Here is a 23,747-nt window from a genome sequence, read left to right as displayed (position 1 = left end):
GCCCTCATCAGCTCTGACAGCTCTGCCGTGAGACACAGCTGGTGCTGCCCTGCATGGATAATCAATCCTTAATGTCCCTGGAGAAAGAGGAGATGCTAATAAACCCCAGGCTTTTACCATGCTTGACCAGCTTTACTACAGCTACTCACATACAACATAGCAAGCAAAAATTCCTTGGATCCATTAACAATGAGAACAAGAGTTTTCGTTCTTGCTCCTTAAAAAAAAACCCATTATTGAGATATCCTTCTGTTCTAGTCTCAGGTGCTGCAGATCTAAGGCTCCTCAGAAAACTGTGATTTCTTATGACAGTGTAATGAATGTGTGTGGAATGTCTGTCCCTACGTGTGCTCTGTCACATCTCACTGTTTTCAGGCTGGTTTGGATGTGTCTGTAATGAGGGCTGACCTGGTCTGCACAGTGACCACTAAGGGTCTATTCTCTCTGGTGACACAATTCCCGAGGAACACATAGGTTGGGTGTGGACAAATGTGCCTCAGAGAATCTGTCCTAGCTGCTCTGATGTGGTGCATGCACTGGTGACGGGGAGCTGAGCCACTGTCACATGTCACCTTCCCTTCTGCTGCACAGGGACATCCTCAAGCAAGGCGGCTCCGCAGTGGACGCCGCGATCGCAGCCCTGCTGTGCGTGGGACTCATGAATGCTCACAGCATGGGCATTGGAGGGGGCCTCTTCTTCACCATCTACAGCAGCACAGGTAAGGGACAGGGCCACACACACCCGGGGACAGCTGGAGAACTTTATCCAAGGCAGGTGGTTTATCCTACCTGAGAGAAGGTAAATGACTGATGCTCACAGCCCCTGGGGGAATGTCCTCAAAATAATTGCCAAGAGATTGGCTCATGTTGGTCACAGTCCTCCAGCAGAGACCATGGCTGTGGGCTGAGTCCAGAGCTAAACATCATCTTTCTTGTTCTGTCATTAAAGGAAAAGTGGAAATCATTAATGCAAGAGAAGTGGCTCCAAAAGGAGCAACGGTGGACATGTTTGGGAACAACACACAGCTCTCTCTGAAAGGTATGGCAAAGGCTGTTTCACTGTTTTTGGGGGGACCACAGAGCTCCAGCATTCACTGCTACCAGCACATCTACATTAAGAACATTTCTTATGGTTAGGTTCTTGCCTACCTACAGGATTTCTCACCTAGAAATATCCTGTAAATATCCTCTTAGACATTTGCATACTCTGGCCTGACAAAGAAGCTAAAACAATTCCCTTTAAATTAGTCAGGGACCCCATCTCTTCCTGCTTTTCACTTTATGAAAAAGCAGGTGAATGCAAAGCACTGAGTATGACCTGTTCCACATGTGCCATCTTTCCTTTGCACCTCTCTGGATAAATTTTTGTGTGGGTCACCTTGGGTTTTGTCAGGTTTCCTCCCTAAATTACTTCTTGTGGTGGCTTCTACTAATGGCTTGGGGTCTCCAGAGAAGTTTCCTATCAGGAAAGTATTTTCTAATAAGAAATAGAAATTTTCTAATAAGAAATAGAAATTTTCTAATAAGAAATAGAAAACTAACTAGTTCTCTTCATGGTCACTCTTCTAAGCAAGAAGGAGCAGCACCTTGGAGAGGGTTTGAGCAGTGTGTTGAACTTCCAGAGATGCAAGTGGAAACAGGACTGGAGCAGGCTGCTGCATCCCTGCGGGAGGTGGAATAAGTCTGTTCCAGCTGTAGTTACAATGCTGCAACAAAGTGTTTGGTTCAAGTACATCACATTCTGAGTTCTCTCCCTGTGATAGCTTCAGTGTTCTGAGCACCTTTGCTCTGGTACAGAGCCTGTGGAGGGAAATTACCCTAAAACTGGCGTTACCAAAGAGAGGACAGAGGAGTTTCAGCAGTTCAGAATACAAAGGCACAAATGTCAGACCAAATTATTCTGTTAATTCTGTTAATTCTCACAAGCTGAGCAGGTCACAGTACACACAAGCCCTACCTAAAACCAGGGCTGGCAGAGATGCCTGCCCTACCTCCTGCTCCATCAACCACCCTTTTTTTCTTGCTGTGGGAGACTTAACACATTCCTTTTCTGCTCCAGGAGGACTGTCAATTGCTGTTCCAGGAGAAATCCGTGGCTATGAGCTGGCTCACAAACGTCATGGCAAACTGGCATGGAAAGACCTGTTTCTGCCCAGTATCAAGCTGGCAAGAGAAGGATTCCCTATTGGGAAAGGCCTTGCTGCAGCCATCAAATCAAAAGAGGAGGCAATTGAAAGCAATCCCTTGCTGTGGTAGGTAGAGCAGTTGCTGTTCTATGCAGAGAAATTTGGGGTGGCTGCATCCAATCTGCAAAGTCCCTGTGTTTGTGCAATGCAGTGTCCATGAGGAGTGTGCATCCCTGCAGAACCACACTCACTGTGCCTGCTGGTGTCACTGCAGACACCCAGAGGTGCTAAATCATGGGGAATGTTCAGTCCTGACCTTTAAAGGGGGAGAAATTCTACTCCTGAAGTCCATTTGTCTGAGCAAGGTGGAATTAGAGTACGTGCTGGGATCAGTGTGCCCAATGGAAATGCATTTTCTGAATCCCTGCTTTTCCTCATGCTGTGAGTGCACCAAGCTGATCTTACCTGCATTTGGAGTAGTTGCAGAGTCTCCTTGAACATCTCATCTGCTGTCAGGCAGTGGCAATTTGGATCACCTCTTACTCTACAGTCAGCCTTCCTCAAGCAGTGCCTCTGACCATCCACTTCTGGCAAAGACTTTGAGCATGAAGGGTTTCAAATACTCCTCACTTCTTGCAATCAAACCCTTAATGTTTATGTCCAGCCCTGCTGGAGATCATGTTTAATTCTCTCTTTTCCTTAAAATCTCTGCCAGCTGCAGGTTTGTTTCCTATCTAATTGGTAATGTACACCCTGGTCTATCTCCTGTCCTTCCATTAGGCAGATCCACAGCAGCACACAATCATGATCCATCATGAGGGAGCTAGAGAGGAAACAATCTACCTTAAAGTGATCTATCAAACAGGGACTGAAACACTTCTGGATTTAGTGGAAGCCTTAAACCTCATAGCTTAATAGGCTGTGCTCTGAACTGCACTGCTGAGGTGGAGGACTGTGGCCCCTCCTGTGCATCTTAAGGCACTTGTTGTCCTAGGGTGGGCAGGGAGGGTGGTGCCATGGTGAAAATCCCTGCTGCAGGCCCCACTGAGCAAACTGAGCATGTGAAATTACAGGTTATAAAACACTGCTCAATTTGGTGTCCCATGCAAAGATCTGAGGACCCCTGGGGCAGTTTCCTTCTCTCCAAGAAGCCCCTAGCATGAACACTCCTGCTGGTTCAGCTGCCACAGACACACATAGTTTTGAACTTGTCTCTCAGATCTGATCTTCTCCATCTCTTTTCTCTGTTAGTGAAGTATTCTGCAAAGGAGGGAAAATTCTGCAAGAGGGTGAAACCATCAAGATGCCCAAACTAGCCAACACCTACGACACTATAGCCAATGAGGGAGCAGATGCCTTTTACACAGGAAGCCTGGCAAAGCAGATCATTGCTGACATCCAAAACGCAGGTGAGAACCAGGACAGCTGTCCCAAGCAGCAGGAGTGACCACACTGCTCAGAGCCCAGGGAGCAGCCAGTGATCTGCAGGAGCCTTGGGAGAGGTCAGCCCTGAAATGCTGCCTCTGAGATCCGTGGCAACAGGACACCCAAAAGAAGCACTTTAACAGATGTGTTTGAAAGTCAGAAATGGAGAGTGTTTGCTGTGCATTTCTGTATCACAGAGCCTCCCAAGTCTGTGCAGCTCAGGCTGTTCACAGAGCCTGAATCCAAGGGTTTGTGCCTAAAATGTTACATATTTGGTGGTCCTGTGAACTCTGAGCTGTTTGGTCTCTCGGTACCACTAGATGGTGGCAGTATCCTGTCCTCACCAGCCAGCACTGGCTAGCTTGGTGAACTTCCTATGAGTAATTTATTGGCTTTATTTGTGGTGGATAATTACTTACTCTCTTCCCCCTTCAGATAAGAAAGGTGATGGAACACTGAAATTATTCTACCTGTGGGATGCCACAAAGCATCTGCACCCAAAACTGCATCTTTGTCCTGTAAACAGAATTCTTAAGGACATTTTGTAGCCTGACACTGCTGGTGTCCTTTGTAAAAAAAGATGGATCACCAGAGTTGTGGCTGCTGTAAATCAGCCCAACTTTGTGCTTAGACTATCTGAGCCTGAGATGGATCTATCAAGGAGTAAATCTCCTGGGCACACATCTTTGCTTTCTTCACCTTACTACTTTTTGGATTTGTCCATGTTCCCTCCAGTCCTTGCTGTGATTCATGGTGGTGGAGTATGACCTCCTCTTCCCAACAGAGATCACGTAAGCCCACATCTCCAGTTTCCTTCTCTTTCCAGGAGGAATGGTCACATTGGAAGACCTGCGGGACTACAATGCCACAGTGATCGAGGACCCCATACAGATCAAACTCGGGGAGTTCACCCTCTACACACCCAGTGCCCCGCTAAGTGGCCCAGTTCTGGCCCTCATTTTCAACATATTGAAAGGTGAGAGTGCCACAGAGCAGTGCCCCACAGGCAGCAGGAGCTGGGAGAGCTCCAAAGACATCACATTTTTGGGGGAGCAAGGCCTCCCTGGTCACCCTCCAGCAGGTGAGAGGTCTGAGAGCCCAGGAGAAATCAGACATGCAGAAACATTCCTCTTCTGCTGTAAACTCAGGGATGTTGCCTTCCTACCTGAAATACAGGTGCAAGAGGAAAAATATTTTCTTGCTGGGAGAGCTTCCGTGATACTTGTATGGGTGGAACCCAACATGTACTTGAGGCTTCTTTGGAAAATACCTCTGCAAGTACAAATTCTGCTGGTGACTCCCACAGTGCTCAAAACAACCAGAGCTCCTGAGTTCTCCATGTGGAGATTAGGACAGTCCAGTGGCTGCATCTCTGTAGAGACTGGGCTTCAAGGTTATACATTTCACACAGGTGCATTAGCAATCCATCGACCCCGTGCTTTGTGTTCACAGTTGTTTGTCCTCTGTTGCCAGGATATAATTTCTCTGCTGCCAGCATCAAAACCGTGGAGGAGAAAGGTCTGACCTACCACCGCATCGTGGAGGCTTTCCGCTTCGCCTACGCCAAGAGGACTTTGCTGGGAGACCCAAAATTTGTCGACATTACAGAGGTACCTGGCAAAAGTCTTTTTTTTCTGCAACACCAAAATTGACTGGAATGTGGCTTAGTTTTTGGGTGCCTCCACTTTGTCAGGCATGCTCTGTGCCACTTGCTGTTGACAGGCACTGAAACAGCTCTGAGTCAAAAGGTGATGTCCTCTGTGGCTCATGGCTGAGCTGTGGGGGCTCTAAATGGAGGCAACCTTCCTGCTGTAAGGAAAAGCAAACTCCTCAATTCACCAGGAGAGCTGGAGTACATTTAGGTCTAACCCTGTCTGGTTTTGTGGTGTTTGAAGCCTTATTCACTATATTCCCAGCATCCTTGTGGCTCTCTAACCAGTGTCTTGCCTGCATAAAATGGAGCAGCAGATGGGAAGGGGTGACACTGGCCCCAGCTTTGCACTTTGTGCTTTACTTCTGTGCCTGCAAAAGCAGCAGATTCTGGGCCCAGCCCAGCTTGATGAACACAAATTTTCAACTTACAGAGCTGTGGTCAGACCTTGCCTTGTCCCTGTCCTGTCCCATTCTTCTTGTCCCTGAAGCAAGTGTAGCCCTGCTTGTCTCACAGCAGTGTGGAAGTAGCTTTCCATAGCACTGCAATAATGGATGCTGATCAACTTCTACACAAAGTGGTGACTTTAACAGCTGCTCCTGTGACAGTTTAAAATTATCATTTGCTACAGTGTCCATCTTCCAAGAAGGAAGACCCTGGGGGAAAACTGTAGCCTCACTGCTGGGGTTTGCCACTGTTGTGTGGTCTGAAGTACTGGACGTCAGCCTCATGACTACGTGTCTCTTAATGTGCTGAGTAACTGCACTGGGTTTCTCTGACAGGCAATCAGAAACATGACATCCGAGTTCTTTGCGGATGGTCTCCGGAGGAAAATCACAGACAACACCTCCCACCCAGTTGACTACTACGAGCCCGTGTACTACACTGGAGACAATGCCGGTACATCCCACGTCTCCATTGTGGCTGACGATGGCAGTGCTGTGTCCGCCACCAGCACCATCAACCAATAGTAGGAGCTCAGACATTCCTTCCCTGTAGGCCTTTGCCATCCTCCTAGTGCTGGTTCTGGGGTTGGTATCGACTGAGCTGTCCCCTCTGGGGGGGGTAGGGTCAGTAGTGCTGGTGATGGGCACTTCTGCTGAGCCTGCAGGTCAGTGCTCCACACAGGGGCCTCGTGCTTGTGTCAGAGGACAAGATGTGCCCTCTCTTCTTGAATTCCACCACAATATTCACTGCATCTGGATCTTCTCATAAGCAGAGCTATTGCTGCTGGTTCTGATTTCCCAGGCTTTTGGAAGGAATTTGAGCTAATACAGCTGGCCTGGAAGCACCGTGTTTGGCTGTGAGTGCTGTCAGAACGAGCTGTGTTCACACATATGGCCTGGAGCCAGGGCGTGAACTTATTCTTATCCACAGAAAATGTCTCCAGCTCGACACATCCAAGCAAACCCCCAGTCATCCCCAAAGGTGCCAGCCTTTGAGCTGTGCTGCCTCTGCACGGAGTGCAGTAGTGCTCACCTGGAAGGGGCAGTAGTTGCACGGAGCTGCTGTGCTGCTTTTCCCCATGGGTCCTTCAGGGGAGCTGTAGAAGGGCTCTGGGCTGCCTTTCCTCTGTGTGTAGCTGTACACTCATGGCATTAACTGCTTCCTTCCCCCTAGGGGTGACAGAAAGTCCTTTGCAATGGGAGGGAGTGGAGTGTTACTCCAATCAAATCCCAGGTTTCACACTGCAGTAAATTCAGCTGAAGCTCTGCCTAGATTTGCTGTGGTTCTGACCCGACTTTGACGATTTGTTTTCTCCAGCTTTGGCTCTGATGTACGATCCAACGTGAGTGGGATCATATTTAACGATGAAATGGATGACTTCAGCTCACCCTACATAATCAATGGATTTGGGATCCCTCCTTCTCCAGCAAATTTCATAGCTCCAGGTAGCTGTAAACTACCTTCCTGACTCAGCCTTTTGGCTGTGTGTGCATGCTCACACTGCAGCATCTGTGCCATGGGACACAGGCCTGGGACCTGCAGGGGACAGGGACAGGAGACAGTCAAGGATATGAGTGCAGGGGATGGTGAGATCCCCAAGGACTGAACAGGACACAAGCTGAGTCAGGAAGGTGGATACTGAGGCTCTGGGCTTAGATATGGAGCAAGAGCTGGAAGTTTGTGAGCTGCAGGTAGAAAGCTGAGTTGTTGCCTGTGTCCCCAACAGGTAAACAGCCAATGTCCTCCATGTGCCCCTCCATTTTGGTGGATAAAATGAAACAGGTGAAGATGGTGGTCGGTGCTTCTGGAGGAACAAAGATAACTACAGCAACAGCACTGGTATGTGATGGTGTGGGCAAATGGGGGCAACACGAGGCAAAATGGGAGAGGCAGCTATTGGGGGGACTCCCATCTGCACCTGTGACAGGATCATGGCTGTGGCTCCCTGCTGAGGGCCGGGGCTTGAAAAGGAGGTTGCTGCCTGGCATTCTGAGGGCCAGGCCTCAAACACCAACCTGCCAGGGCTACAAAAGGTCTGCTATTAAATTGCCTCCTTTAGTAATGTTTTCTCTGGCAAGCTGTTCTTACCACTTGCACCAGTTTTGCTATAAGTTCTGTTCTCTGCATCTCCATGAACCTATTTACCTAATCTAGAGTTGTTCCCATCCAACATCCCAAACTTTGGATCAAAGTCACACAGAAAAACTAAATAAGAACTCAGCTCAGGCACGGTGTCAGGCTTGACAGGCAGGGCCTCTGTGAGCTGCTGTGGCAGCCACTCAAACCACCCAGGAGTGACTGCAGCAGTGACTGTCCCCTGTGCCAGCAGCGCCAGGCTGAATCTGGCTTTTTGGCTGGGCTAGAGGACAAGTCTGTAAAAACCACTACAAACAATTTCCTAAGCCCTGGACTCTGAGAGTGTTCTTACTTCCCAGCAGCTCCAGCCTGCAGTTCAGTCCTGTAGAGATGAGCCAGGCCCAAGGGAACTGGTTGTAAAATAGCAGGAAGCTGTAGCTGTAGTGTTTGCTGAGGTGACTCTTGTGTGCTTAGTTCCAGCAGCATAAATCCAGCCACCATAGCTTAGGACTCTGATCCTTTTGCTGTGTTAGTTTTAGTCACTCATGGTTTCTTTGTGTGGGAATCCTCCTAAGCATATACAAGCTGCAATGTGCCTGTGTTTTGCTTAGCCAGGAGAAGAACCACTGAAAGCACATAAACCAGAAATGGTGCCTTTTGTGTGCTCTGGTGAGCATCCTTGGGGCACCTCTGCCTCCAAGGGTCAAACTTCTCTGAGCACAAGTAATTAACATGAAGGCTTTTTGCTCCTCACAGACAATCATGAATTCCATCTGGTTTGGTTATGATGTGAAGAAAGCAGTGGAGGAGCCCAGAATTCACGATCAGCTGTTTCCCAATATCACGGAGCTTGAGCAGCAAATAGAGGAGGTTGGTGTCACTAGAGCCATACATGAACTTGTATGAGCTGGGCTCCTGGTGCTGGGAGGGCAAGCACTGTGGAAAACCATCAGGATTGGCCAAATGTTCCTAGGTGAGCAATAGAAAAGCTGGTACAGGTCTAGTGCTGAGTCACAAAGAGCTCAAAATGTTCAAAGTGCAACTTCAGTCTCAGTCACACAGGTGTGAAGCCAATGCATTGACTTGTCTCTGAAATTGAGCATCTGCTTGCAGTGATGTTTGGCACAAAGGAGTTGCAAAAGAGCAAATCACATCAGGGCCCAGACCATCCTGCAGCCTAAATCCAGTCAGTCCCAGGGAGCTCTTGTCCTGTTGTGTAACCTCATGATGAATCTGGAATGCCTGGCCCAGAGCTAGCAAGGGGGGATGCCCAGAGGGACCTGGGAACAGACTTGAAAATATATTCACAGTAGAGATGTCAGCACAGTACTGTCAGCTGGAGAGCTGATGGCAAGGTCTGCCTTGCTCTCCAGACCACTCACCTGAGCTGGCAGCTTCATTCACCCTGAGAAGCTACACATCCCCAGAGGCCTGAGGCAGACACAGGCTTTGTAGGTATCTCATGCCTCTGAATCTGCCTCTTTGTACCTATCTCATATCTCTGTGCCTCTGTATTTGGGAAAACAGTCCTACATAATGCAGTTTTCTTATCAAACTCTACAGAAGTTCCTCTGTTAATAAGCTTCTTATGAAGGTAACACCTGAGGTATCTGCCAGCACTGGGGAGGATGCCCTGCTCTCTCCAAGTCCTGTGTTTTCCACCACTGCCAACAGGATCCATCAGTCCTGGCTGTTAGTGTGTGAATATCTGTGACCAAGAATAGTATTGGTAACCCACACTGAGCACCACACATATCAAATTCTGAATGCCACTTCTTCAAAAGTAGGGCATCCCAGGAGGCAAAGGGAGGAGGAGGAACAACACGTAGCCCTGTGTGACACAGGACCTGAGTGCTGGCTGGCTGTGGGGGATGCAGGGTGCAGGGTGCAGCAGGTCCATGTTTCCTTGTGTGCTGCGGCCACGCAGCTGTGCATTGCCAGCTGCAGCAGGTGCAGTTTCCCTGTGTGCTGTGTTTACACAGCTGTGCATTGCAAGCTGCAGCAGATGCAGTTTCCCTGTGTGCTCACGTGCACTGCAGGGCTGCACAGGTGCAGTTCCCCTGTGCATTGCAGGCTGCAGCAGGTGCAATTTCCCTGTGCACTGCAGGGCTGCAGCAGATGCTGTTCCCCGCATGCTGTGCTCACCCAGCTGTGCATTGCAGGCTGCAGCAGGTGCAGTTCCCTGTGCACTGCAGGGCTGCAGCAGGTGCAGTTCCCTGTGCACTGCAGGGCTGCAGCAGGTGCAGTTCCCCACGTGCTGTGCTCACCCAGCTGTGCATTGCAGGCTGCAGCAGGTGCAGTTCCCTGTGTGTTGCAGGCTGCAGCAGATGCAGTTTCCCTGTGCACTGCAGGCTGCAGCAGGTGCAGTTCCCTGTGCGTTGCAGGCTGCAGCAGATGCAGTTTCCCCGCGTGCTGTGCTCACCCAGCTGTGCATTGCAGGCTGCAGCAGATGAAGTTTCCCTGTGCACTGCAGGCTGCAGCAGGTGCAGTTCCCTGTGTGTTGCAGGCTGCAGCAGATGCAGTTTCCCCGCGTGCTGTGCTCACCCAGCTGTGCATTGCAGGCTGCAGCAGATGAAGTTTCCCTGTGCACTGCAGGCTGCAGCAGGTGCAGTTCCCTGTGCGTTGCAGGCTGCAGCAGATGCAGTTTCCCCATGTGCTGTGCTCACCCAGCTGTGCATTGCAGGCTGCAGCAGGTGCAGTTCCCTGTGTGTTGCAGGCTGCAGCAGATGCAGTTTCCCCGCGTGCTGTGCTCACCCAGCTGTGCGTTGCAGGGCGTCGAGCAGCAGCTGAGGAAGAGGAGGCACGACACGGCGCGGGTGAGCGGCGGCGCGGTGGTGCAGGCCATCCTCCGCACGCGGCGCGGCTGGGCCGCCGCCTCCGACTCGCGCAAAGGGGGCTTCCCTGCAGGCTACTGACCTGGCCCAGGCCCTCCTTCCAGAGCTCGTGACACCAAGGTGTGTTTAGGGGGAAGATCCTTTAGATCTGCAACTCAGGGACTTCTCACAGGAGAGAGAACACATTTACCTGTGATTCTGTTGATGGAACTGGGACAGTTCTCTACAGCCATGACCGAAGTGCCTCACGCCACAGCCGTCTGCCAAGACAGGCACGTCCACCAGGACGTGCAGTACTTACTTGAAGAGTCTGTTCTGCCTTGAAGAGTTTGTTCCCTGCCTCCTCTCCATCCCACGAAGACAGATTGGGTGCCCAGTTTCTGCAGAAGGTCCAGCTCACTCAGGCTGCAGGAAGCGTTTCCCCTGCGTGGTGTCAGCCACCAGGAGTGTCCCTGTCACTGCTAGAGAAGATATCTGTTTCCTGTTGAGTAGGTGGGAGTTACAGGACTCTGGGACTGGATTTTTAAGTTACAAACTAATAGGTCTGTGCCATAGCAGGAAGCCCAGCTCTAGACTGGGATAAGCCAAACTCACCACTCTGTTAACAAAAGGTGTTTCTGCATTTCACCCAGTTGATTTTTGGAGATGAGTGGGGAAATGGGGAAGTGGCTTCAAACTTTTTTATATTTCTGTTGAGAAGGTCTAAAGGGAAGATGCTACCTGTAAAACTCTGAGCACAACTAAAATAAATAAATAAATACGGAATCACACATTTTCCTTGCCTGCACAGTTGCTGCAAAAAGGGATGGTGAGAGTCTGTGTGAAAGAAGCTCTTCTGAGACTTTTGTTTTTTCTTCACTGCTTTGATGAAGTAATGAGTAAACAATAATAGTTACATATCCAAAACAAGTTTGTTTTTCTCCACTTTGCTTTTTATGGTGTTGTACTGCAGGCGTGAAATATCTGAGTTTGGGGAAATGAAATTTCAAAAAAGGGCATGCTGCAGCTACTCTTGTTTATAGGTAAGTTACTATTAACCAGACTTTTAAGGACCTGTAAGAAATCCCTGTCTGGTATAGAGCATCTGAGAGTGTTTGTTACCTGCATGAGGGGGTTTGGTGTTCACCTACCAGCACAGACCAATACATCACATCACATAAACTTAGCCCAAGATCAAAACCAAGTGATGCAGGGAGTTGTCAGGCTCTAGTGGTGTTTTTGAAATTTTTGATACACAAGTGGCTGTAAGTTAGCTCATCTCTTTGGCTTATTGGAACTTCCTGTCAGTTTGTAAGAACCTTAAAATACAGAAGAGAAAATGAAAGTCTGAAGTTTTAGGCATCATGCAGTCTCTTTCCTAGAAGTGTCTGGAGTTGAGGAGAGCCCAGTTTCACAGAATAAAGTGATAGCTAGATGATGCTTAAATCAGTCATGACTTTCACATACATGTTTGCTTATATCATTTGACCCAAATGAGTGGCTTTTACCAAATGTGCCCCTGGTGTGCTCTGGCTCCTTTTCCTGAGCTCTTACTGGTGGTGCTGCTTTAGGTGTAGCAAAGGCAGTGACTGTAAATGACCTCTAGTCACTGTGTTCCCTCTTGTTCCCTCCAGAGACCAGTTTGGGGCCAAGCCTGTGTCCTCTTATTGCCAAACTAAGACTTTCACTTTTTCACTTCTTGTAATTCACTTCTTGTGTTCCTCAATGTCAGGCTGCCTTTGGAATTGGGACTAGCTGAGTTCTTTCTTGGCTAGGTGTGACCTGGGAAATAAAGAAAATTACTGCACAGCAAAATAAGCTTATTGGAATCTTACAGTCTCTACAGTTAGTCCAAAATTGGAGGGAAATTGATTTCTGGGGAGTGCCTGTTGGACCATCCTGATTTCTGGTACAGGTCTGAGTGGCTGCTGCTGGGCTGCATCTAAAGGTTTGTGGTGCAGTGGTTGTTCTTATGTTCCTGAATTTCTCTTGCTAGTCAGAAAATTCCCCTATTTTTATCATGTGCGTTAAAAAGCTTCCCCTGTGGGAAAGCTTAAAACACTCCTAGTTACAACTGTTCTTATATAAATGCGTTTGAATTCTTGACTCTGCAGAGGTTGCTTTGTTTGGTTGTTTTTTAACAGTAGGAAAAACAAAGGAAGGAAGAGGAAGGATTTGTTAAACTGGGCTACAGCTGCAGAGGAAGGATTTGTTAAACTGGGCTACAGCTTGCACTTACCCCCTGTGTTTTTAAAAAGCTGTGGATACTTCTGCAAGCTGTAGTTATCTGCATCTCATTTGGACATATCTGTACACGAAGCAGGCACTTCTGCCACCTGCTTGGAGACCACATCCCAGTGCTCACCCCACTCTGGGGCTGTCTGTTCATCAGCAGCCAGATGTCAGGCAGTGGTTCCTGCTATAAAACCTCCAACTGCATCCTCCAGGCTGCTCAGCTTATGGGATATTTCAGCTGCAGGGAAAATCTTCTGGACAAGATGAGAGGGAATGCCTTTAGACTGAAAGAGGGTACATTTAGGTAACGTATTAAGATGATGTTCTTGACTGTGACAGCAGTGAGGCCCTGGCAGAGGTCTATCCAGAAAAACCCTGGCTGTGCCCTGCCTGGAAATGTTCAAGGACAGGTTGGATGGCACTTGGAGCAACTGGGTTTAGTGAGTGCCATCCCTGCCCATGACAGGAGGGTCAGAACAAGGTGGTCTCTGAGTCCCTCATCCTTCCATGTCCCACCTCTAAATGCAACCACCTGGCCCTGCTCCTGGGTGTGCACAGTGTTGGTGTGGGCTGCCTTCCCTGGAGCAGGGCATGGAGAACAGGACACATTCCATGAGTGATTCCAGCTGGTGTGAAAGGAAGCTGTACCATTAAAAGGCAATTCAGACCATGAGCTGGAGGGTTCACCTCTTGCCCCTACTCTTCAGGCTGACATTAGCCCAAGTTTCTTTTGGCAACCATCCAGCCTCTGCAAAGGAACAAAACTCAGCTGTGAGAGACAAGTGGCATGAGCTGCACTGTTCCTCAGCTTCTCCAGCAGCATGTGAGGCTCCAGAATGAACAACTGTTACTGCTGGAAACACCTGCATGGAGACCTCTGTGCTTGTGTGATGGGGTAGGCAACAGGTTTAGAGGGGAAAATCTCAGACAGGTTTAAAAACACTTTATTAAAAGTATAACTTAAAGACTTCATTAGAAAATAGAGCAGCCTCTGTACAACAATGCTTTTAAAGTCCATATATGTTGATTTCAGTACAAAAATAATGCTCTCTTGTTGGGAGGAGCAGGAGTGTGGAGACCAAACTGAGAGGCTCTTGACCCCTGCAGATTTCAGCAGCAGTGAGGGGGTGGCAGGGCAAGAGCAGAGGTGCCAAAGCAGGTGGAATCTCGGCTTCACCAGGAATTCTGCTAGGAAGGACTGCAGGACTGGAAGTCTCTGCCACACTGAGAGATCTGCATTCCCATTCCCTTCTGTCTTGCAAATTAAATCTGTGATGGGTTTTTAACCTGCTTCACTGGCTCACTTGCAAAATTAATAGCAAAGCAGTTAAACTGAAGTGAATACTGGACTAAAGATAATATTCCTATGTCTTTGTGGTGGGAAGTAGCTGTGATACTACTGCACTGGAAAGGTGATAGGCTGGAGTGCTGCAGGGTATTTCACCCTAAGGGGTGTCAGAAGCAAAGGTAATGGAAGACTTGGTTTCTTGGTGACTTGTGTTTTTTGCAGTGAAACATGATGGAGAGGGACCAGAGCACTGCTGAAGGTGGCCCTGATAGGAAAGCTGGGAGTGCTCTCCCTGTCTCCAGCCAGAGGCACTCTCAGTTGCTGTTTGTAAACTCTCGGCTCAGTGGGGTTAGCTGGAAATAACCCTGGGTGTTGCCAGAGGCAGCATCTGGTCTGGGCTGTGTGTCTGGTGCCTGGCGCCTGTCAGTGCTCCCCCTGCTCAGCTCTGCCAGCTGCTATTCCTGACACCACCACGATGCACCAGGAACTGCTGGCTGGGGAAGGGAGTTCATCAAGGCAGAAAATGCCAGCAAATTAGGTAGATTTGGTTTCTTTGGTGGTCATAGTCAATGTAACCCCTTCCAAGTGAACGTAAAACCTGCCCCTCGACAGCTTTTGGGGCTGTTTCCTTTCCCATTCAGCAGCACTGTGATGCTGCCTCACAGGGTGCCAGGCCACTTCCACAGTGTGAGTGAGAAGCTCTGATGGAGAAACCAGCAGTTCTTCCCGAATTTAAGATGAATTCCCCTCGGACAAGGAGGGAGCAGGGCAGTGCATGGAGCTGGCTGCATCCATGAGTAACTCAGTTTCCAGCTGGGTGATTGAGTGCTTGTGGTTATGATCTGGTAACTCATCAATCATTCACTGATCCAGCAGGGGCCGTGCTGCAGTCCTTGGGGTACAGCTTCTGAAGGAAAATACATGTCTGGCTCTGGTCAGCTTCACTGGGACCATCACTAAAATGCAAGTGAAGGCTGAGATTTCAGTAAATGGATGGCTTTATTGGACGGGCTTTGTGGGTAAAAACATTGGCGTAAAATCTAGCTGGCCTTGTTTTAATTTGTGGTTTTTAATAGTGTGTGCTTGTTATGATTTATCCCAGTTTACAGAGGGATTCTATTTGTTGGAGAACTAGGAGTCCCATGGGCTCTGTGTGAGAGGGAGGGCTCTGCTAGTGCCTGGCTCTGGTTTCTTTCTCTTTCAGACACACACACACAACACTTGCCCGTAGGGCAATCAGGCTCAGAAGCTTTCAGAAAGTGGAATTTTGGAGGACTCTGGGAATTTGACCCTGCATATTTGAAGAACTTTGGGGGTTTTCTGGGTTTTAGGTTTTATTTTCATAGATGTTTGATTCTCTTGGCCATTTTGAGCAGGGAAAGACTATGGATTAACTGCAAAAGACCTTTTGCATCCAAGTGCAAAATCCAGGACCTGTTGCGTTCAGGTCTCTTCTCCAAAAGTTTTCTCTTTCTGTGACAGTTCTTAGAGTCCTACAATGCCCTCCGTGTGGTCTGAAGGGAACAGTAGAGACAACAGGCTGTGGTAAACAGGGATTTGGAGCATGTAGGATATGGGAGAATTCTGCTAATGCCTGATCACTTCTCAGCAGTCCTGGTGGTTGCCTGGCCAGGCTGAGCTCAGGGCTACAGATGACATCTCCTGATCACGTCTACTTTGCAATTTGAAGAAAGTTCCAAAATTTCCAAAAGCAACATTTCCACTGCCTTCCTGACTGCCTTCCCAAAGATTGATGTACCAGTGTGGAGGAGGGAGAACTGGCAGAGGCTGGACCCATCTCACCACAGGGAGAGGCACCTCCAGGGAGCTCAGCTGAAGCCTGTTCATCCCAGAGCAGGGAAATCACAAGCCCCCACGGGAGGCTATTCTCAGAGTCACCGTGTGCAGGGCTGGAGGAAGTGTTGGTGCAGTTACCCTGAGCTTGTGGTGGGGTGAGCTTTGCACCCCAAGGCAGAGAGCAGCAGGCAGGGCAGCACTTGTGCCATGGTGTGATCTCATCTGTCACTTTGGGGAAAAGCTGGGCTTCTTTGGGCTGGAAAACAGAGGGAGAGTGTGGAATTTTGATCTCTTCCCTTTCCAAATCCATGCTCTCAGCCTGAATGCTTCAGATTTTAAAATCCTGACCCTACAGATGCTTCTAGTTCATGGCTAAAATAGTTATGTATTTCACATTGCTGAGCCCAGCAATAAACTTATTGTGGAACAGCCTGAAAGAAACTGAGATTCCACCAGGAATGGAAGATGCAGCTGGGCTGTTTCACAGTGTTCTCAGTGGGGTTTGGACCAATTTTCCTTTCACACTTTGTATTCTCTCATTGTGAGTAACTGATGTGCTCAAGAAATATGTTCTCTGTGTATCACATAAGTAAAGAAAGGTGTAGCTCTAAACAAGGTTGGCTGACCTCTCCTTGCATTGCCTGAGGGTGACCTGCAGTCTGCTGGAATTAGATGTAATCACAGGCTGTGCCCATGCTCCAGGAGACATCCTGATGGGAACAGGAAATTATGGGCACATCCAAGCGAAGCATGTTCTGAGTCTCCTGTGGCTCTGTGGATCCTGATGGCATTTCACACTAATATCCAGCTGACTTCCCCAGCTTCCTTTTATCAGAGTAAGCAGAGATGCATTTTCCTTCCTTGGAAATTCCCTGTACAACATTCATTGCAAATTTATCTTTCTTCTCTTTATGTCCTCTTCCCAGTAGGCCAGTCCTAACCTCCTGTGGAGGGAGAGAAGATGAAATGGAGTGAATGGGGCAGGGCCCTGAGATCTTAAGATTGCCATGTGTGAACTCTAGGATGTGTGCGTGGAGCCTGCCTGAGGAATTGAGGTTTAAACAAGAAGGAGGTGAGCCAGAGGCAAAATAAAGATTACCCAGGAGAGTTACAGAAGCAATCTGCTCCCCACCAAGGCCACTCACCTTGCTGAAAGTCTCCTCAAACAGGACACTGTCACCCTGGGTGTGCATGACAGGAGCTGAAATGGCCTGTTCCAAGTCGTAACCAAACCACAGCTTGTTTATAATCGCCTGCAATAAAACAAATCCCACACTGCCCAGCTGGACATAAAACCTGGGCTCTCCAACCCAGGCTGCACCGAGCCAGACCCACAGTCCTACCAGCCTGGTGTCCTGCTTTCGTGGTGACCAATACTAGATGCTTGGAGCAAGAAAAAGAATGAGCATATAACACTTCCCAGAATGTTTTCCCTGGCCTACAGTCTCAGCCTTTAGTGACTTCTAAATTGCAAATTAACAAAAGCACTGAGGAGTCAAGATCCAAGGAGAGGCGAGTAGGGACTGACCATAGCTAGAAATCTGGGAGGGCTGAAAAAAATGGCAACTTGCTGTGGGTTTCACTTACCATGGTGGTAGCACTGATAATCCAGCCCCCTCCAGCTCCTCCAATCACCAGCATGTCTCCTGACTTGGAGATGAGGATGGAAGGCACCATTGCTGAGGGAGGCTTCTCTCCTAGAGCAGAAGCAGAGATATTATTCTTTCCACGTGGCTCTAAACAGGGTAGGAGAAACACAGGTTAATCTACCTTGCCTTTCTTTTGTCTCCCACAGAAAAAACAAGCTGCTGCTCCTTCCTCAAGATGCTCAAGATTTCCAGAATATTTTCCTTGTACTGAAAGCCCATCTCCCAAGAAACTGGGTCCTTTCTGGCACAAGCTAAACAAGCTTCCCTTGAGGCAGGACAGGGCATCCTACAAGTATTCAGGACTTGCTGCAGCTCATCCAACCAGATGAGGAGCCCTTAGCAGAAATCCTGCCACAGCAGCACTGTGTCCTCTCCCAGGAGGCTGAGGGGATGCAGTAGGGACAGCTTATGGCCCAGAGCCATGTCTGCACCAACCCTGCTGTGTCACAGAGCTCGGTGCAAGCCTGTAGCAGCTCTATACTCAGAATCAGAGAAGAGCCTAAAATATCAGCAGGCTTGTGTTAGCAGTAGTTTCCACACTTCTTCCCACCTCTTCCCATCAGCCAGTGATCAGCCTGAGCAGTTTTTTTAACCTCTGATTTCTCTGGTTAGAAACCAGAACTCCTGTATTTCCATACAAGGAGATATGTGAGTAGACACAGACACACTACAGGGCTTTATCCTCTTGTAGTCTGAAATAAACTTGCTCTCATCCAGATCTAGGAAAGGAAAGAGTACCTGTAAGTTTACAGGTTGTCCCTGCCCATTTGTGCACAGCCTGTGTATCCATCCCCTGGCCCTGTGCTTTATTCTGAGGATGAGGATGCTCACCTGGTTTAATGCTTCTGTTCGCTATGCAGAAGTCAGCAAGTTCATTATTTAAAATGATCCCAGTTCGGTTAGAATATACAAAGGAGCCAAACCTGCAGGGAGGAAAGATGAAGTGTTTTAGTGCCCAGGGTTCTCCTCTTATGGATGACATTTACTGCACATGGCACCCTGTAAGTAACTCCTGTCTCCTCCCAGCCTGAAAGTGTCCCAGTGAGGGTGTTCAAAAGGAATTTGGGGTGCTGCTGATGACAGAGATAAGTTCCCTGTTACTGGTGCCACAGAAATCCAGCCTCAAGAGCCTCGGCAAGTTCTTGCATCCTCCTGAATTATGACAGCCCTTGGAGCTGATGCTCACAGATCTTTGCTGCCACATGAAAAAGGCACTCCCAGCTCAGAAGCTGCCTAAAGCAGTGAAACCCAGGGGTTTTGCTTTGCTGGTAGCCAGCCCTCACAGCTCCCCTGTGAAGCTGGCACGTGGCCTGTGTGCCTGTCCCCAAGCCCCAGCTACTCACGGGTAGTTGATGGTGCTGGTGGCCGACACGGCGCTGCCGTCCGCGGCGAGCACGGAGATGTGGCTCGTGCCCATGCTCCTGTGGCTGCCCTTGGAGAGGGACTCCAGCAGGCTGTAGTGGCTCAGGGGGTGGTCACCACGAGCATCTATCTTCTGCCTGGCAGACTCAGCAAACTGCTCAGACAACAGGGTCCCCACAGGCACCTGCCGGCACAGCAAGGACACTGAGCTGGTCACCAAAGCTCAGGCCTGTCTTTGGGCTCGGGAACTGAGCCCTGCTGATCAGAGCCTGGGACCTTGGAATGGCAACATTCAACCCCAGGCCACTCTCATCCCAGAAAATGGAGCAAGCTCAGCACTGAGGCACCTCAGCATGGGCAGTAGCATGTGCACACCCTTTGCCAGGCAAGTGAGTGCCAGCCTACAGCTGAAGCTGCAGAGTAAACAGCCTGATCCTGCCCTCACCTTGGCCAACCCAGCTGCATTGCTCTTCAGTAGCAGCTCTAAGTATTTTCTTTCCTTCCAGACTGCAAAGAAGGAGCAGGTCAGAGCATTGCTCAGTGCTGTAGCACTGTACCCACACACCATGGAGCTCACCTGAGCTTCAGAGAAGGCTGGGTCCCTCATGTGGGGTCTTAGCATGTTGCCAAACTTCAGGGCCTCTGCAATCTGGTGATAGGTCTCTACCTTCTCCTCAGGTGTTGCAAGTGATGCTTTGTGGAATTTATACTCTGTGGAGCAGGATGACATCATTTTGTTAATAGACCCAAGGCAATGTTTTTTCAAGAAGTGTTAAAAAAAAGAAGCCTCCTCTTCCCACCCCAGTTCTTATCAGGTTTCCCCTATGCTTTAGCAGGATGTGGATGCAGAAGCAACCAAGTACTAATTTCCACTGTGCCTTCAATTTCTTTTGAAGCACTGGGAAAGGCATGCATCCTTTGACCTTTGCAGCAGCTGTGGTGATGCTGACCCACTGTACAAGTGAACCAGTTCTTCCTCCTGCTGCATAGCATGGTCACACTGCTGCTTTGGGCCCCATTCTGGGTCAGAAACTCCATTTCTGCCCATTGCATTTTTTCACTCTGGAGCAACACTCTCTGAAAACCTCTTGCTGACCCCTTTCCATGAGGAATTTACCTTCCAATACCTTGAGGATGAACATGAGCACTGCACCTCCCATGGGTGGTCCTGGAGCAAATACTTTGGTGGTGTTGTTCAGGGTGATGTTCAGAGCTGAGGACACCTCTGGTTTGTAGGCCCGAAGGTCCTCCAGTGAGAGACTGGACCCTTCAACAGAGACCCAGGAGCTGCCATCAGCACAGCAACTTAGATCTGCCTACATCAGAGCCCTGGTAAAGCTTGTGGAGAGCCACCCCTGCACAGCCCAAATTCCTTCCACCCAGCACAGCACCGCCCTCACACCTCCTCGTGTGCTGCCAAACCCCAGGATGTCACAAAGCCTCAAGCAGGCAGAGGGGCCTGTTCATGAGCACAGTGGGCAAAGGGCAGAGCAGTGGATTGTCTCAGCCCTGCTTCTGGTCCTAACTTACAGGAATTGGGGAAAGGTGGCCTCTTCCCACGTCAGGTACCACCCCAAGTGACAAGCAAATGGCATGTGTTGGCTTTCCCCTGGTACAGGCTCACTGAGAGCCGATGGCTGGGAGAAAGGCCTGTGTGTGAGGACTCCCTGTAGCTGCTACTCACCAGCCTTCCTGACGTCCTCCACCAGGGCCCTTCCTATCTCTCCCTCATAAAACGCTGCAGCTCCCTGTTCTGCTACAGCTTGCAGCGTTCGCTGCAGCGCTTGCCACCGGAAGGTCTCACCAAGCTTCAGAAATCTTTGACCATCACACAGCAGTGGGCTGTTAAACAAGAACATTCTTCAGTTTCACAGCATGAACTTGCTCTTGCCCAGGGCCAATGACCTCTTTTTCTACCACGAACTGATCTGGATTATGTATGCTGTGTACTTTCCAAGGAAGTGCTAGACTGCAGCCTCTTTTAAAAACCCACTTCTGTGCTTCTCTCCCACTCCATAGCAAGTATTCCCTGAGCACAAACCACAGCAGCAGCCTGTGCTCCACGTCAGCATGTCAGAGAAAGGGTCTGAAGCCGAGAGAACAGTGGCCCTCACACTGCAATGTCATTCATGTCTCTTACCACAGGCTTTTCCCCGGTACAGAGAAGGCTGGGTGATGGAGAATTTTTTCCAGAACTGGAGAAATGACCAGTGGCTCTGAAAGAAGCTTGATGGTTGGTTCAAACAGGGCTTTCCATGGTAAGCGGCCGTGGCGCTTATGGGCTTCCTCATAGCCACGGAGCTCTCCAGGGACACCAATCCAGCGGGGACCTGAGGAGCACAACAGCAGTGTCACACCCAGTGCCTCACTGGCTTGGGCTCCACCTCTCTGAAAGCTCTCCAGTCGAAGTCTGAGCTGGTAGATGTGGTATTTTTGGGATCCCCAGGACAAAGGAGGAATTGAGAATCTGACTCCATGTTCTTAGAAGGCTATTATATTACATTATATTACATTATATTATATTACATTACATTATATTATATTATATTATATTATATTATATTATATTATATTATATTATATTATATTATATTATATTTATTATACCATACTAAAACTATACTAAAGAATAGAGAAAGGGTACAGACAGAAGGCTTAACAAGAATGAGAATGAAAACTCATGACTCCTTCCAGAGTCCCAACACAGCCTGACCGTGATTGGTCATTAAGTTAAAACAATTCACGTGAAACCAATCAAACATGCACGTGTTGGTAAACAATGTCCAGACCACATTCCAAAGCAGCAAAACACAGGAGAAGCAAATCAGATAATTATTGTTTTCATTTTTCTCTGAGGCTTCTCAGCTTCACAGGAGAATAATCACAGGCAAAGAGATTTTCCAGAAAATATGACAGTGAGAGGTAGAGGCAATGAAGGCTTCTAAAAGCAGGCTTGGTTTGTTTATTGCTTTTTTCTGCTCATGTGTTTCCCTGTTACCCTGAACAGCAGGGGTGTAGAGAGGCTGGAGCCAGGCCTGAGGTGTGCTGAAAGCATAACAGGCAACAGGCACGTGCTGCAGCAAGGGAGGTGGCAGCTGCACACTGCAGAAATGGCACTCATGGGGCCCGGGCAAACACCAGAACAAGGGAAGCAGTGAAATCCTCCATCCCTGGAGAAATTAAAAAATGTGACAGGACAAGACCCTGGGCAGCCTGAGCAACACCTGACATCACCCTGCTTTGAGCAGAAGTCCAGCTGTCCCTTCCAATCAGAGTTGCTCCTGATTCCTTTTCAGACTCTTCCAAGAATAAGAACATCTCCAGAATCTAGGACACACCCCAGAAGATAACATTCTAGGGAAGGAGAATGAACACAGCAAGAAATGTGAGAAGATCCAAGATGTGCTGCTAAGCAAGGGTGCCTGAGCCCAGCAGCTCGACTCCTGATGTGCCAGTGTGCTTCCCCAATCTATGGACATGGCAAGAGACACACGAGATTGATTCCCAAGAGCTACAGATGTTATTTTTCTCTGTAAGAACTTCTGGGGAATGAGAGCTTTGGGAGATCCAGTCTTGAACTGCTGACTTCCTATGGAGAGAAGTTACATTGTGATTTCTCCTCGTGCTGGCTCCCCGTTGCCTCACTGGTGAGGTTGCCAGTGTTATTACCAAACAGGAATTTTTATGTTTATGGGCTTAGTCTTTTTAGTTACTTTTACAAAAGGCAATCCAGGTAGAGGGTGTTAAACAAAATAGAACTCCAGACCAAGTCAGTGAGGTGCTCAGTTCCCCACCCTGAGCTCTGTGCACACCAGGAGGGCACACAGCTCTGTCCTTACCAATGGGGAATCCAGTACCACAGCCAGACAATAAGTTGTGAGGAAACACTCGTGGGACTGTCTCGCGGGCGTTGATCACCTCGACTGCTCCTAGAAAGAAGAAGAGAGAAATGCATAATGTTGTTTTCCTGAAGCAGGCGAACATCACACTTCAGTCAGCTGTAGCACTGCACGTGCTGCTGGCCCAGAGCTGAGCTGCTCTGGAGCCTTTTGCCAGATGTGCCAAGTGCACCTGCAGGGTCAGTGTCAGCACAACTTGTCCTTGACTCCTGTGCTTTTATTTAGAGCAAACCAAGCAGTGCCTCCATAAAGGTACTGAAAGTACAGGGAGAAGGCCAGGGCTTGTCTCCAGGCAGCAAAGGTTCCCCCCAGGGTTCATGGGCTGGGACATGCTGCCTCACACCTGCAGTTCCTGCACTTCTTCTACAGATGGGACATGTCAGAGGCATAATGTGAGCCTCATGCTGCTGGGAGGGCCATTTACCAAATGATGATGAGGCAAGTCCATCAGGTTTGAAGTCCTCTATGCATCAGGGAGCTTGAAAGGACAAACCCAAACCCCCACTTGCTTACACTGGTATTTTAGGTCTAGTCTATCACTTTACTCCTTCTCTGCCTTGTATTTATCTGTCCCTGCCACAGTCCACAGAGCCAGCTGTGCTGCAGGAGCCCACAGTGCTCCCTGGTGTACCAAGGGCCTGAGCTGTGCATGGCCACAGGCAGCTCTGTGCAGCAGCATAACTCAGGTAGCAAAGGAGGATTCCTGTCAGGAAACAAAGTTCCATGGCTCTGCCAAAAGGAAAAAAGAGGAAAAATATAGGTGTTCTGCCAAATTAAGCTCTTGCATAAGACACACCCAAACAGTTCCAGATTTGTGACTCTGTGAAACTACTTGGCAGGGATTTTAGAACTATTATATTGTTACAGTGTTCATTGTTGATATTACTATTAGATATATAATCTCTGGGGGTTTTTGGAAGCCAAGACTTATAAACTCCCACACTGAAGACATAAAAGCAAGAAAACAACACTAGAGTTT

At 48.9% G+C, this 23,747-nt stretch overlaps 2 protein-coding genes and 2 long non-coding RNA genes across 13 annotated transcripts in view; 2 read left to right on the top strand and 2 right to left on the bottom strand.

Annotated features, from left to right (window-relative positions):
* Positions 1–11,331, top strand: part of GGT1 (gamma-glutamyltransferase 1) — a 30,632-nt gene extending 19,301 nt beyond the window's left edge. For all 7 annotated transcript variants that reach the window (XM_064392635.1, XM_064392636.1, XM_064392633.1 and 4 more), the window contains 11 exons: positions 592–719; positions 950–1,039; positions 2,060–2,252; positions 3,378–3,535; positions 4,378–4,527; positions 5,025–5,161; positions 5,985–6,172; positions 6,967–7,094; positions 7,376–7,488; positions 8,482–8,595; positions 10,497–11,331. In XM_064392635.1, coding sequence (XP_064248705.1) covers positions 592–719; positions 950–1,039; positions 2,060–2,252; positions 3,378–3,535; positions 4,378–4,527; positions 5,025–5,161; positions 5,985–6,172; positions 6,967–7,094; positions 7,376–7,488; positions 8,482–8,595; positions 10,497–10,640 — 1,543 coding nt within the window. In that variant the 3' untranslated portion in view covers positions 10,641–11,331. The remainder of the gene's footprint in view (positions 1–591; positions 720–949; positions 1,040–2,059; positions 2,253–3,377; positions 3,536–4,377; positions 4,528–5,024; positions 5,162–5,984; positions 6,173–6,966; positions 7,095–7,375; positions 7,489–8,481; positions 8,596–10,496) is intronic.
* LOC135282664 (uncharacterized) lies at positions 4–3,383 on the bottom strand. Its single transcript, XR_010348733.1, has 3 exons — positions 2,592–3,383; positions 790–937; positions 4–77 (listed from the first exon to the last, which is right to left on the bottom strand). It is a non-coding gene; the product is annotated as an uncharacterized LOC135282664 (long non-coding RNA).
* Positions 11,332–13,701: 2,370 nt separating the features above from the next.
* GGT5 (gamma-glutamyltransferase 5) overlaps positions 13,702–23,747 on the bottom strand; it is a 37,406-nt gene continuing 27,360 nt past the window's right edge. For 3 of the 4 annotated variants that reach the window (XM_064392640.1, XM_064392641.1, XM_064392638.1), the window contains exons 3-12: positions 22,709–22,798; positions 21,010–21,199; positions 20,554–20,711; positions 19,987–20,136; positions 19,447–19,580; positions 18,851–19,053; positions 18,339–18,430; positions 17,446–17,555; positions 17,004–17,111; positions 13,702–16,802 (exon numbers count right to left, since the gene is read on the bottom strand). In XM_064392640.1, the coding sequence (XP_064248710.1) occupies positions 16,656–16,802; positions 17,004–17,111; positions 17,446–17,555; positions 18,339–18,430; positions 18,851–19,053; positions 19,447–19,580; positions 19,987–20,136; positions 20,554–20,711; positions 21,010–21,199; positions 22,709–22,798 (1,382 nt within the window). In that variant the 3' untranslated portion in view covers positions 13,702–16,655. Of the gene's footprint in view, positions 16,803–17,003; positions 17,112–17,445; positions 17,556–18,338; positions 18,431–18,850; positions 19,054–19,446; positions 19,581–19,986; positions 20,137–20,553; positions 20,712–21,009; positions 21,200–22,708; positions 22,799–23,399; positions 23,498–23,747 lie in introns of all 4 variants that reach the window. The other variant, XM_064392639.1, reaches the window with a different exon arrangement.
* LOC135282666 (uncharacterized) lies at positions 20,331–22,563 on the top strand. The gene is made up of 2 exons (XR_010348734.1): positions 20,331–20,434; positions 22,166–22,563. It is a non-coding gene; the product is annotated as an uncharacterized LOC135282666 (long non-coding RNA).

This window comes from Passer domesticus, chromosome 17 (assembly GCF_036417665.1).
Source record: "Passer domesticus isolate bPasDom1 chromosome 17, bPasDom1.hap1, whole genome shotgun sequence".
NCBI classification, from domain to species: domain Eukaryota; kingdom Metazoa; phylum Chordata; class Aves; order Passeriformes; family Passeridae; genus Passer; species Passer domesticus.
Note: the sequence above shows the minus strand (reverse complement) of the source record. Positions and strands in the feature narration are given on the sequence as shown.